Source organism: Haliaeetus albicilla, chromosome 25, assembly GCF_947461875.1.
Source record: "Haliaeetus albicilla chromosome 25, bHalAlb1.1, whole genome shotgun sequence".
Classification (NCBI taxonomy): Eukaryota; Metazoa; Chordata; class Aves; order Accipitriformes; family Accipitridae; genus Haliaeetus; species Haliaeetus albicilla.
The window spans coordinates 10693817-10706274 of NC_091507.1; the positions used below are offsets into that span (position 1 = coordinate 10693817).

A 12458-nucleotide genomic window follows, 5' to 3' on the forward strand; every position below is an offset into this window, starting at 1 on the left:
ACTTGTCCATATGCAAAACCCCACAATGTGAGAGGCGGCATTGCCCCTGTAGACCCACGTCATACACGACTCCGCTGCAGGCAGAGACTTTGTCCTTCACCCGCAGCCCAAGGGGACGTGGGGGGTGAGAGGGGGGTGCCCCCCATGCAGCATGGCCTGCAGCTGGCTCCCACCTCCTGCCAACAGCATGATCTCCCCAGGGTGCAATGATGGATTTTAACTTCCAACACTTGGCTCTTCTAACGTTTCATTTTGCTGGGTGACTGGTCCCAGAGGGAAGGCTATGGTGGCTGGTGCTGGGTGGGACTGCAGGTCTCCAGACACCTGCCAGCAGGACTGTCCCGGTCCCACCACCTCCTCCCACCCACGTGGCCCTCTCTGCCCCGTGGACAGGCAGAGCCACTGCTGGCAGGTGCTCACCTTCAGCTTCTGCAGGGAGCTGGCGTTTGCATGAGTCTTCCACGCTTTCAGCTATCCCGGCCATCCCTGAACAAGGGGGCATCAAGTCCCACTTCTGCCTCTGACACTGTGCTCCCAGTATCCCTTGGTGCGTCACCCATCTCTGGTGCGCTGGGGGCAGCAGGGAGACAGTCTGCGTAGGATGCAAGGGGCAGCCCCTCCTGGGATGGGGCAGCTCTGCTCTCCTTCTGCCTCTGCACCACCACCACCACCAAGCAGCACGATGGCAGGGGCAGTAATATAATGGGCATGTCTGTAGGGACACCAGGCATCATAAACCCCCCAAATAAATAAATTTAAAGGAATTCAATGTAGTGTGCGGGCTAGTGTGAAATTACCTGTGCAAGTGGGATGAGGGAATTGTAGTATAAAATTCTAGGGTTTTCTGTTTTGTTTTGTTGTGTTTTGTTTTTTATTTGGAGTCAATTATGTTTCTATTGCTGTACCAAAAAAGGATGTTTCCTAATTAACTGAACACACTCTAATTAATTAAGTACTGCCCAGGTTGGAAAATGTCTTTGAAAGTTCATAGTATTTAATAAACCGAATGTTTACCTTCAAAATATTTGAAATGTGCTGCAATTAGTTTGTTTGGATGATGACTCTGGAGACTCCGTAATATTCCTGGCTCAGGATTTGATAGCTAAATTTTACATTTTTAAATATGAAATCTGTGCAACTATTTAAACATTCTTTTCTAAAAAAGAATAATTAGCACCTGTAATGGAGGTCATTTTCCTAAATACTCAGAAACTCATAGTCTCTGTAGAACCTTTAGAAGTGGGTGTAAACATGGGAAGCAATTAAACAATCACACTGAAAAGAAACAATTTTACATTTCTCTTGAATGAGATATTGACAATTTTAGGAGGACTCAGATGTATAAATACCCTAGCAAATGTGACATAGCAAATTCTGTGTTTGAAACAGGTACAAAAACTTTCCAAATGTTTTCACTCTGGATTGTTTTCAGATCTTTTGTTGCATCACAGAAATCAGGATGTAATGAAATAGATCAGATTCAACACAGGACCATGGGACTTGTACTGCTTCTTTCCTATATTCTCAACAGTTATATCTATGTATATGAATAAAAGAGGGTCAAAGACCTACCCTTGGCTCTGAGGCTGAGTGGCATGGACTGGCTTATGTCCTCACTGCTTAGGTCTCACCCCCTCTAAAGGAGATTTGCCTGGGAGAGCGCTGGCAGGAGTAACTGGTTAAAGCTGGGAGTGAGGGCAGGGAGGGAGCGGGACCATCTGGTCTCTTACAGTCTGTGCTGTTGAACTAATAGCTCAATTCCTAATTTAGTCCACCTGCTCCAGCATGCTCTCTTTTGTTCAGAGGAAGAAACATAGACATAGACATGGTCTTGTTTCTGAAACTACTTCTAGCAAATGCTGCTGTGAGGAAGGTTTATACGATCAACCACAAATCTGCCTCTAAAATGCATGGGGTGTCTGCTGTATCTGCACCAAGTAAAATTTATTCTCTCTGGTTTTTTTTTTGTTTTGTTTGGTTTTTTAGTATTTCAGAGGTAAAAGTTCTTGGGTGCAATAATAGCATTTTGGAAACAGCGCTTCATGCAATACTTTTTATAGTATCTATTATGTCTTCTACAGAAAATACCTTTTTTTAAACCTCTTTTTACCATTATGGTCATGTTTTTGCCATTCTAGGAAGTTTTTCTCCTTGATAGTGTCATTGAAATTCCCTTTTTCATCCTTTTGCACTTCCTCTTCAGCATTATTTTTTCATAGTAACTACAGGAGTACTTGGACAACTGCCCCTGTAGGAGGCTGAATAGTGTATTGCACTATGTAGATGATTGTTTTTTTCTATTTTATTAGCTGCGATCAAGAAGAGAATTTTACCACTCTTCCTGAACTTTTACTGCTGTACATCAACCTCTAAAAGCAGCCTAATAAGATACGATGCAAGTTTACACTTTCTTAGGAAACCTTGGTTTTTAAATCAATACAAAATGAAGTGCAGCTTTGTTACTTTGGGTGCTGTTATTGGGTTACAGCATTAGAAATGCTTTACTCTTTGTTTACTGTAGTGCTGGCGAGATTTTTCTCCCTAGGTTCTGGGGAAATCTCATGACATATTAAGAATATTTTATTTAAAATATGTTTGAGTAAATAAGCTTTTTGTTACAGTTTACTCATTAAAAGTCTGTTCATTTGTCTTGAGATGCAAATAGATGCCAAAAGGATTTTTTCTTTGTAGCAGTGGTTAATTTATAATACTGACATTTTCCCTAACATCATGCCTGGAATCAGTGGAACATTTGCACAATAGGAGAGGAAGATTTGTTGTATTCTTGCTTGTTCTTAGTTGGAGTTAGAAGAAGTTTCACAAAATAGCACTTATGTTGTGATTTTAGGGAAGGAAAATAAGAGCTTTCATTAAGAGCAAACAGAAAACTCATTCAGTGAATAAAAAACTTTTTTTTAATACCTCCAGAGTACTGCTGCTGACTGGCCATTGTTAGCAAAATTATATTTTTATCTTGAGGAGATATGTGCTTCAGACCTTGGGAACTCCATTTTTATATGCACAATAGGGCATGAAGCGGTTCGAAATGGTCATTGCTTTCAGAAAGGTTGAACATTAAGTCCTCTGTATTTAGGAGCTTCACAAGTATCTACCGTCACACCTTTGAAACCAGAAGTTGCTTGTGTTCTCAGCTTAGGCTGTGATTACAAGTTCTTTGGAGAACGGATGGTGAATAAGTCTCCAGAACAAAATGGTGGTGTGAACACAGTGTGCACTAGTGCATCTGGCTTTAATCTGCCTAAAAGAGGAAATTATAAGAGCAAAGGCAGTTTTAGCATGTGCTAGCCACTGGATTATATCCTCTTATTTACTGTCTTTGTTAGCATGTGATAAAGCCTGTTCCGTTAATCTGATGTTTGCAGAGGATTTGGGAGTTTTGGCATTCCATTCAGAGTTATTCCTGTCATTTGACAGGAATTCCCTAGAAAATGGACAGCCATGAGGTTCTCCTGTTCTGCCTTTCAGAGACTTTCAGTCTTCATGCTGAAATTTAGCATGATGTGACATTAGATGATTAGATTGCATGAAAAATTGTGGTACCAAAAATTTATGAATAAAAGTAGATAATTTTGAAAAATGGAAGAGAGAAAATCCTATATATGAATCTATAAAGGCATTTCAAGCACTGGCAGATTGTGAAATGGATTCCTGTAGTTCACTGGGCTATTTTTGTTGAGTTTGCTTGATGCAAGCTTGTTAAAACTTTTAATCAATTTGTAGAACTCCTGCCCTTTCTGTCGATGTTTGATTCCTTTTCTCAAGAAAAAATGAAAACCTAGGTAAGGTATATGAAATAAAATTTATGTGTTTATAGCTGATTTCAGAATTTTTCCATCTCTGCCTGTAGTAATCATTAAAGAGTATAGTGCAAGAAAAAAGGAGGTTCGTCAGTGTCTCAGATAAGCATTATCTTCATGTAACTCTGTTAGACCATCAGTGATTTCTGGCTCAGCAACATCATGAACAGTTCCCCCTGAGACAATGTAGAACTCAGTCACTCAGCTAGAAGGGATGTTTAAACCAGGGATGTTTAAACCAGTGTAGAAATAATAAATTACTCTTCCTCATTTTATTAGTCTTAAAATATTAAGTAAAGGGCATTCTGGCTAGAAGTACAGTATTTGCTGCTTCCTGAATTGCTGACCTAGCTATAATTTTTGTATTCTCCTTGCTCTAAAATGGCAGATTTCTTCTGGAAAGGTCTGAATTACTAGAAGTTAATTTCACACCTCCAAAAGCAATAATAATAAAAAAATAATCAGGATGGTAGAAAGCTAGGTTTTTAGGAAAACAATATGATAATTCCTCCTAATATGAAATTGATATATTTGACTTTGCATTTAAAACTACAAACCAAGGAAAGATGCCCACTCTGTTTCAGCTCTGAATCTGTAGGCAGTGGAACCTTTAGGCTGTTGTCTTACTAAAACAAAATCTTTAGATTTTCTGTCAGCTGGGAAACAGGAGAAATTTAATACAATCAGCATAGCCTCAAGTAAGGGACATTTGAAGCATGTATTGTATTTATCTGATGGATTGAAATCTCCTGCAAGAAAAGTATTTCTTGCCTATTGTGCATGTCAATTCTATTTCAGTCTATTGTGCAGGAAAAAGAAAATCTTTATGAAAATGACATTTTGTTGTATGCAGCAGACATGTGGAGCACTTTAATGTGTTTTTACAATGCTGAATCCTGGCCCCAGCAGTACAGGGGACTCAGGAGGTATAAAATGTGTTATCCACAGCCACAAAGGGTATGAATGTAGGCTCTGTGGAGATGTCGTGTGCCCTTTCTGGGGTGTAGGAAAGGGAGCAGGAGCAACCGAAGTTGTGTCACTATCTTGGTATTCTCTGCTGCATCATTTGTATCTGTGGTACAATGTAAATCCTTTAGGCTCTTAAAGTTCTCCAGAGGCTGCCAGTTGACTGCTAGCTACCTGACAATGTCTGGGATGAAATCTGCCTTCTCCTTGCCTGAAAGCATATTCTGTGTGCTGCAGAGAGGCTGGTGCTAAGCACCCAGCCCAAAGCATCAGGGTGGGCAGTGGTCTGATTTCACCGTGAGCCCTTCTGATATCAGCCATAAAAAAGCATGCACTCAGTAGTCCTCAGCCTCCTCGTGGCTACAGAGTACCAGTTGTCCAAGGCTAGCCATCGTCAGGATTCCTTTTCACTCACTGGCTCTTGAGGAGCAAGGCAAGGAGGTAATAGGGAGGAAAGCTGGGAGCAAGGGATGGGAAGAGAATTGGATCCAGCCTTGTGCTATGACAAACAACACTGTCATGCAAGCTCTTTCCTGAAATAAGCATGCTCCATGTTAGAAAATGATTTTTTTTCAGATGAATTGGAAAGCTGTTCCACAGTTGCAGCAGAGCAGTGTGTTTTCTTTTACCCCAGGGATCTCAGAGAGAAGAAGGATCAATTGGGTGATATTATGAAGTTTAACAAAATCCTGAATCTCAGCCCAGGTACTCTCTGAAACTTTTGGGTAAGCTCCTGGATAGGATGCCAAAAAATCTAGTAGACAATTTTTTTTCTTATGTGATGGTGTCTGCAAATCACTTTTTAAGGCTCATCTATGCAGCTCTTTATGTCACGAAGCTGTGTTAATCCTGACATTTTTTTTGAGAGTATTGTGATCTCCATGTCATTTCAATTCCTTTCAACTATCAGTCAGGCCTGAGACCTCCTTCTTAACCTCAGCATTTCAGTTTGCCTTCTAGGTTGATGTGATTTTCCTTTTCACAGGGAAATTAGTTTTGTGAGTTTCGAGTGACACATTTCTTGTGCTGTATTTTTTGTTTGAGAAGCTTCTGCATTGTGGCATTTCAATAACAAAGTACAATTGTTTTGCTCTGAAATTGGTGTAATATTAAAAATGTAGAGGCAAGTGACTTTGTAAATCTTTGCATTTGTTTGCAACGAGCCATTTCCTTAAATTCAAGTTCCATTAACATGTGATGGAGACATCACATATTTAAACTTGAGAGTTTCCAAGGATTCTTCAGGTTCCTATTTTTCTTTTTTTGTTTCCTACATTAGCAATTATCTTTATGCCTGAGTATCTCTGCAGAGAATTTCTGCCGACATACTCTGCCTGGTAGCTGGCATCCTTCTTCGTGACATGGGCACATTGCTGCCAGCCTAAGAAAAGCTTCATCTCCACGGCTCTTTGTAAGATTAGGTTGAGTGTGAAAGTAATTTTACTGGTTCTGGTAATTCTGGTTTGAGTATATTCTGACCACCTCTGAGTCACTTCATTGCTCCTCAACCAGCTGTTTCCCAGTCATTTTGTTTTTCAGAGGATAAATTTTTTTCCAGTTGGTTTAGGCATTGCTATTTTGGCTGGGTTAGCTTCAGTGTTTTTACAGCTTAATTCCTTTCAGCTTCCTACCTCTCCTTAGGCCATTTTAAAGACCATACAAAACTGAATACTTATTTTGCATACTTCCTGGACTGTTTAATGGCACATTGCCAATACTTGAGAAATTTCCAAACCAAGGCCAGTTCACCTTGTTTTTAAGGATTCTGATCTTTCTTTATGGCCATAATCTTAGAGGCAACCCATATAAAAATTAGATTTATTGTGTATTTTAAATGGCTGTTATTAAGGAAATACACATGGTGGATATGGACTTCATATACTTTGGGGGCAGGTCTTACAAACATTGGGCCTTTGCAGAATTTCTTTTTTTTTTTTTTTTTTTTTTTTTCCCCAGTGGTTATTTGTAAATTTCCTAGAGTTATGAATGTTGATTTCATCCTTCATAGAAATGTCTCCTGTAGCTCCGAATCTTGATTTGATGCCCAGAGGCCAGTCTTTCTGAGCATTTATAAAAATTGACTTGTAAAGTCTGTCTTGCAGAGATGTCAGACCTTTAACTAGCTGACCTATTATGTAGGCAAACTGAATGAAGGTATATTATTTTCATTTGTGGTATCATGTTTTTCTGTCTGATTCTTAAACTAATCTTATTCCAATTCCTGAAGAGTCTTCCTTCTACTTTCATAAAAGAAATGGCAGTAACTGAGTTACAATGAAAGGCCAGTGAATGAATAGGTATATGGTTTCACCTTCTAGTGGCTGGAGAGTAGAAGCGACAAAGAATCTACTATTAAATAACAACTAAGGGTGATTTTCTTTAGCTTATGAAGCTGAAACCTGTATTTTTAATAGGATCAAATTCTAATCCTAGGTCTGCTTATTTATGTTTTGAGATTTATTTGACTGTCTGCAAACTATGGATTTTTTTGCAAAAGAGCACTAATCTTTATCTGGCTGCAAAAGTTCTTTATGACTTTAAGCAGTTTCTTGTGTCGTGTGTCTTTTTATTATGCCCCGTGGTGCAATAGTGAAACATTTTTTTTCCTTTTTGAACTAGAGACATTTCAGCTGGGACATTTCCACATAAATTCTTTTAGTAGGAGACAATATAGAAGAACATTTAAGGTAGTAAGTCCCCATTAATCTTAACACACAGCAGGTAATATCAGCTGATGCTGCATGGGAAGCGGTTTTTAATACGTATTGGCATTGCAGAAGGGTCTATAGGTAGCACACAGGTATTTGGTAAAAGGCAAGTCACTAGAGACATAGACGTGTGGCACAGGGAGAACCCATGACTTTCTAGAGTCTCTGGGAAATCAGTGGGTGCTCTGAAAATTCGGCTTGGACAACCTGGGCTATCCGGGACTCAGATCATGCTTTCTTCCAAGTGTCACAGAGCTGATCTGCTGGGATCACCAGTTCAGACAACCTCTGCTCTGTGAATATAAGACAGTTCCTTGCTACCAGAGTACTTGGATGTGATCCCCCTTGGAGCTTCACAGACAACTTCTTTTGGACAGGCTAGTCATGACTACTTCAGAAAATCCCAGCCCAAACACTAACCCTGATGCGCTACAGTGTGTGTAATATGGAATAATTCAGTTGAAAGGGGCCCTGGAGGTCATCTAGTCCAATGTCCTCATCAAAGCATGGCTAACTTCAAAGTTTTAGGGTGGGTTGTCACTATTCATTCTTATTGCTTAAAACAGTAGCTTTTTAATATTAATTCTGCCTAACCTTTCTGAGAACCCCTTCATTAAAGGGTTTTGTTATGCAAAATGTAAATAAATATGTCCGTTTATTAACCAGGAAGAAAAATAAACAGAATATTGACATATTATATTTTTATTGTAGAATAATATTGGTGAATTTGGACTAGTTCAGATAGAACTGTTGTAAAAATCCATGTTGTCATCAGTTTAAAACAAAAGCTGGTCATTAAAATTAAAGTACTTCTGTGATTCAGTGTGATTTAAAATGAATTTACAGTGATTTAAGTGAAAGTTAATGATTCAGTTTGGCTTTTTTTTTCTGTCCATGTCAGGAACACTAAATTTATTTCAGAATAACTCGTAATGTTATTTTTTAGTTCTCTGGATTAATTTGTAATGTGGCTTGTCTCCTTGAAACAGATGAAATACAGCATACGCTGTACTTGGAGCTTACTTTATTGCTTTATATTTATAATTGATTGCTAAAGCACATATAGTTGAATACTCTTCACTGTAGGTAATATAGAAAAACAACTGATTTTTAATTTAGGTTTTCACTTTTATTTCCAGGGATTGGATTTTGCAGCCTTCACAGGGCATATGTTTGTTGGCATCTGCCTTGTTGTTCTGGTCTCCTTTCCTTTTCTCAGACTTCTTTACTGGAACAAAAAACTTTACAATAAGGAGCCAAGTGAAATCGTTGGTAAGTGTGAGCATGAAAACATTTTTACTATCACTGCCTTGAATATGTGCTAAATAGAAACGGAATAGTGCTTACGACAATGTTGTCCTCAGATGGAAGTGTCCACTCTCCTTCAGTCTCTAAACATCAATTTTTAAACTAATAATTTAGATTTTATTTTTAGTCATGATATTTTCTGACTTTTAGAAATGGGTGTTTTTCTGGTGCTAAGGCTGAGGTGTTGACATGAATTATTAAAAATCTCTCAAAATTTATAGGGATATTTTGCATCATTTATAGCCACAGGCTTGAATACCAGGGTGTTATGTATTGCAACAGAAGACATCTGCTCAAGGTGCTGAGTTCACAGCCTAGCTTTAGAAATGTCCCAGGTTTCCCTTATGACAGGCATAGTGCACCGATGCATTGTCTCACTGCTGGGTTTCCTACACTGGATTTTTTCAGCAATATTTTCCTGGTCTGTGGTCAATGAAGGACAATTCATCAAGAGTAGAACTTTCCAAGTTCTTTCCAGCTTGCCTCTGTGGCTCTTCCAACCCTAAATTTCCCCTGTGTATAAGTTCTATAATTCAGTAGGACTAAATCTATGGTTTTTTTGAGGTTGCTCACCTCGGTAGTCCCTAGAAGTCTTGGTAAAGCTGTTTCAATGGTTGTTGAGTATGTTGGTCCCTTTTTGTCTTCATGCTTTTATGCCTTTCTATTCAGTCCTTTTGAATTTTCATCATTGTTCTCAGGCTTCTGTTTCAATGGTGAAACTTAATAATAACCCCCAAATGTTCATAATTTCTTTACGAGGTAAGAAATAATTTACTAAGAATAATTTCTTAGCAAGCTTTGTACAAAGATAGCTGAGTGTAACTGTTTCTTCCCTGTGACTGATGGTTTTTTCACTTTTGGCTGCAGAAGTCTTAGGATCCAGGCTTCCACAGACCATGCAACTGGTGTTTTAATGTGCTGTACAACATCTCCAAACCTGTGCGTGGGGGGGAGCTCTTTAGCATGGGGGGACACAACTTTTGATATGGTTGATATAACTTGGCTCCATTTGTAATCTGTGGAGAAAGATAAGCCCTTCTAAAGACTAATGTAGCTGTCTACAATAGAACAGATATATTGCAGCCCCCCCAATTTTCCTTCTTCCTTTTGAGTATAAGGGGAGTCCAAGGTGACTAACTCAGTGGTGGAGATATTCATGATAGGTAACTAATTTAGGCAAAATGAGTACCACCTGTAGTGACTTGCCTTGTTCCAGGGAAAATTAGATTTAGAAGTAGGATTTTATTAAAAAGACAATCTTCTCCTCAGTGGATTGTAACATGTCTCTTGAATCCCATATGATAGAAAGGTCAGAGAAGAGACTTCACTGCTGAGGAAGTTAGCTCTTGTGCAGACATTTGGTTTTGAGGGACTTCAGCACCCATTCAGCACAAGGCGTGCTCAGCCTACCTGTTGATAGCTCTAGGGGCCAAAGTCTTTCCCAGTATTAGGAACCAAAGCATTCTAGAGGTGATACTACCTAACTATTTTCTAAGTGAATTGAGGACAATTTTTCTTCTATATATTTGCTTGGTACGAGATATGCATTTTCATCGCTGTGCCATTGTAAAACAGCTGAGGCTTTCTGCACCCTTAGAGATTTGATCATGAGTGCAAGAGAAATAAAGCAAAGAACTCAGTCCCTTAAATGCCTAGATATTTCCCTGTGGCACTACAAAGTAAAATTATTCAGAAGCCATCATTCTTTTCCTACTTTCTCATACCAGGGAAGGTGCTGCAAGAAGTCTTCCTTACCTGGTAAAAAAATCTGTTGGCTATAAACTTCTGGGTCAAAGAGAGAAAAGGCTTTATTTACCAATAGGACACTTCTGGCTTACCACAGTTTACACCACATCTGTTTCCATTCAAACAGCTAGAATTTTATCTTGGGTGCCAGGACTGCCTTTAGAGAAAGTAAGCCACTCAAAATTGGCAGTGCTAACATGCAGAAGGGGATGCTGTCCTCTCCTAGCCATAGATGTGCCTTAAATTTGTCAATTTTAAATAATTAATGTTGCATTCTGTCTTACGGGAAGGCATTATTACCTAAAATATCCATAAAAAACTCAATAATAAGCATTGTGAACTGTGTATCATGGGTGAGTGATCTTCCTACTTGTCTAGTCAAAGTTAGTACTTTGAAGAGAGGTGAAAAAAGCTATGAGATAACAATATCCACTCCCAAGTTGTCCCCAATAGGCTACTGAAATGCACAATCTGAACAGGTGGGGAGTTGGCTCATGTTCCTATGGCTCCTTCTTTTTGTACTGGTGGATGAAAAGCTGGACAGGAGCCGGCAATGTGTGCTTGCAGACCAGAATGCCAACTGTATCCCAGAGGGAATAAAAAGAAGCATGGCCAGCAGGTTGAGGGAGGTGATTCTTCCCCTCTGCGCTGGTGAGACCCCCCCTGCAGTACTGCGTCCAGCTCTGGGGTCCTCAGCACAGGAAAGACATGGACCTGTTGGAGCGGGTCCAGAGGAGGGACACAAAACTGATCGGGGGATGGAACACCTGCCTATGAGGACAGGCTGAGAGAGTAGGGGTTGTTCAGCCTGGAGAAGAGAAGGCTCTGGGGAGACCTGATTGCAGCCTTTCAATACTTAAAGGAGGCTTGTAAGAAAGATGGGGACAGACTTTTTAGTAGGACATGTAGTGATATGACAAGGCGTAACAGTTTTAACCTAAAAGAGGGTAGATTCGGACTAGATATAAGGATGAGGGTGGTGAAACACTGGAACAGGTTGCCTAGAGAGGTTGTAGGTGCCCCATCCCTGGAAACATTCAAGGCCAGGTTGGATGGGGCTTTGAGCAACCTGATCTGATTGAAGATGTCCCTGTTTATTGCAGGGGGGTTGGACGAGATGACCTTTAAAGGTCTCTTGCAACCCAAACCATTCTATGATTCTATACCAAAATGCTAAATATAGAGCAAGTTCCTACTTGTTCTACACAGGGCTCAAGAATAAGAATCCTTTGTGGAAGAGATCATCTCTGGGAAAGGAAATGTATTTTTGTTGGGGAGGAAAGTAACCTTTGCAACCTCCAGATAAAACCTTTTGTAATTATGCATCATTATAAAAAATAATTGGTTTCCCTCGTTGCCTGGAAATAGATTATTAAATCTTTGGTATTCAGCATTTTTTTGTAACTTCCCAACTTTCTTATTTAAAAAGAATTCTTGCTTCTATTAATTTCTTATTTTCTAATAAAAGTCATAGCTTCATGGACATTTCCATGAATAACTAGAATTATTATATACTTAAAGTATCTTTAAATGTGCCAGCTTGCAAAGTGTCTTGAGATAAGTAGCATCTAAACAGTGAGAAAATTCGTTCTGTCAATGGTAAGCAATTTTGATCCTGACATAACAACATTATTTTGTGAATATATATTTTAGAAAATAGAATTTCTTTTTCCATTTATAAACTTTTAAAGCATATGTTTTGGATTTTTAAGAAATCAAGTATCCATAACTTTTTTTTATTAATTTGAATAGTACAATTTATTCACTGACATAATATTTTTGCCAGTGAAACACTGGCTAGCATATTTCCCTCAATTCATCTCTCTGTAATCTTTGTTACTTGCGCTGTAATAGGTTCAGATATAGCAGTTTCTTAATTAGTATACCATGTGTCTGTATAATCAGGTGCTCC

At 39.1% G+C, this 12458-nt stretch overlaps 1 protein-coding gene across 4 annotated transcripts in view; it reads left to right on the forward strand.

The window, feature by feature from the left end:
- Positions 1 to 12458, forward strand: part of OCA2 (OCA2 melanosomal transmembrane protein) — a 219637-nt gene that overhangs the window by 97297 nt on the left and 109882 nt on the right. For all 4 annotated transcript variants that reach the window (XM_069769977.1, XM_069769978.1, XM_069769980.1 and 1 more), the window contains one exon: positions 8632 to 8764. In XM_069769977.1, coding sequence (XP_069626078.1) covers positions 8632 to 8764 — 133 coding nt within the window. The remainder of the gene's footprint in view (positions 1 to 8631; positions 8765 to 12458) is intronic.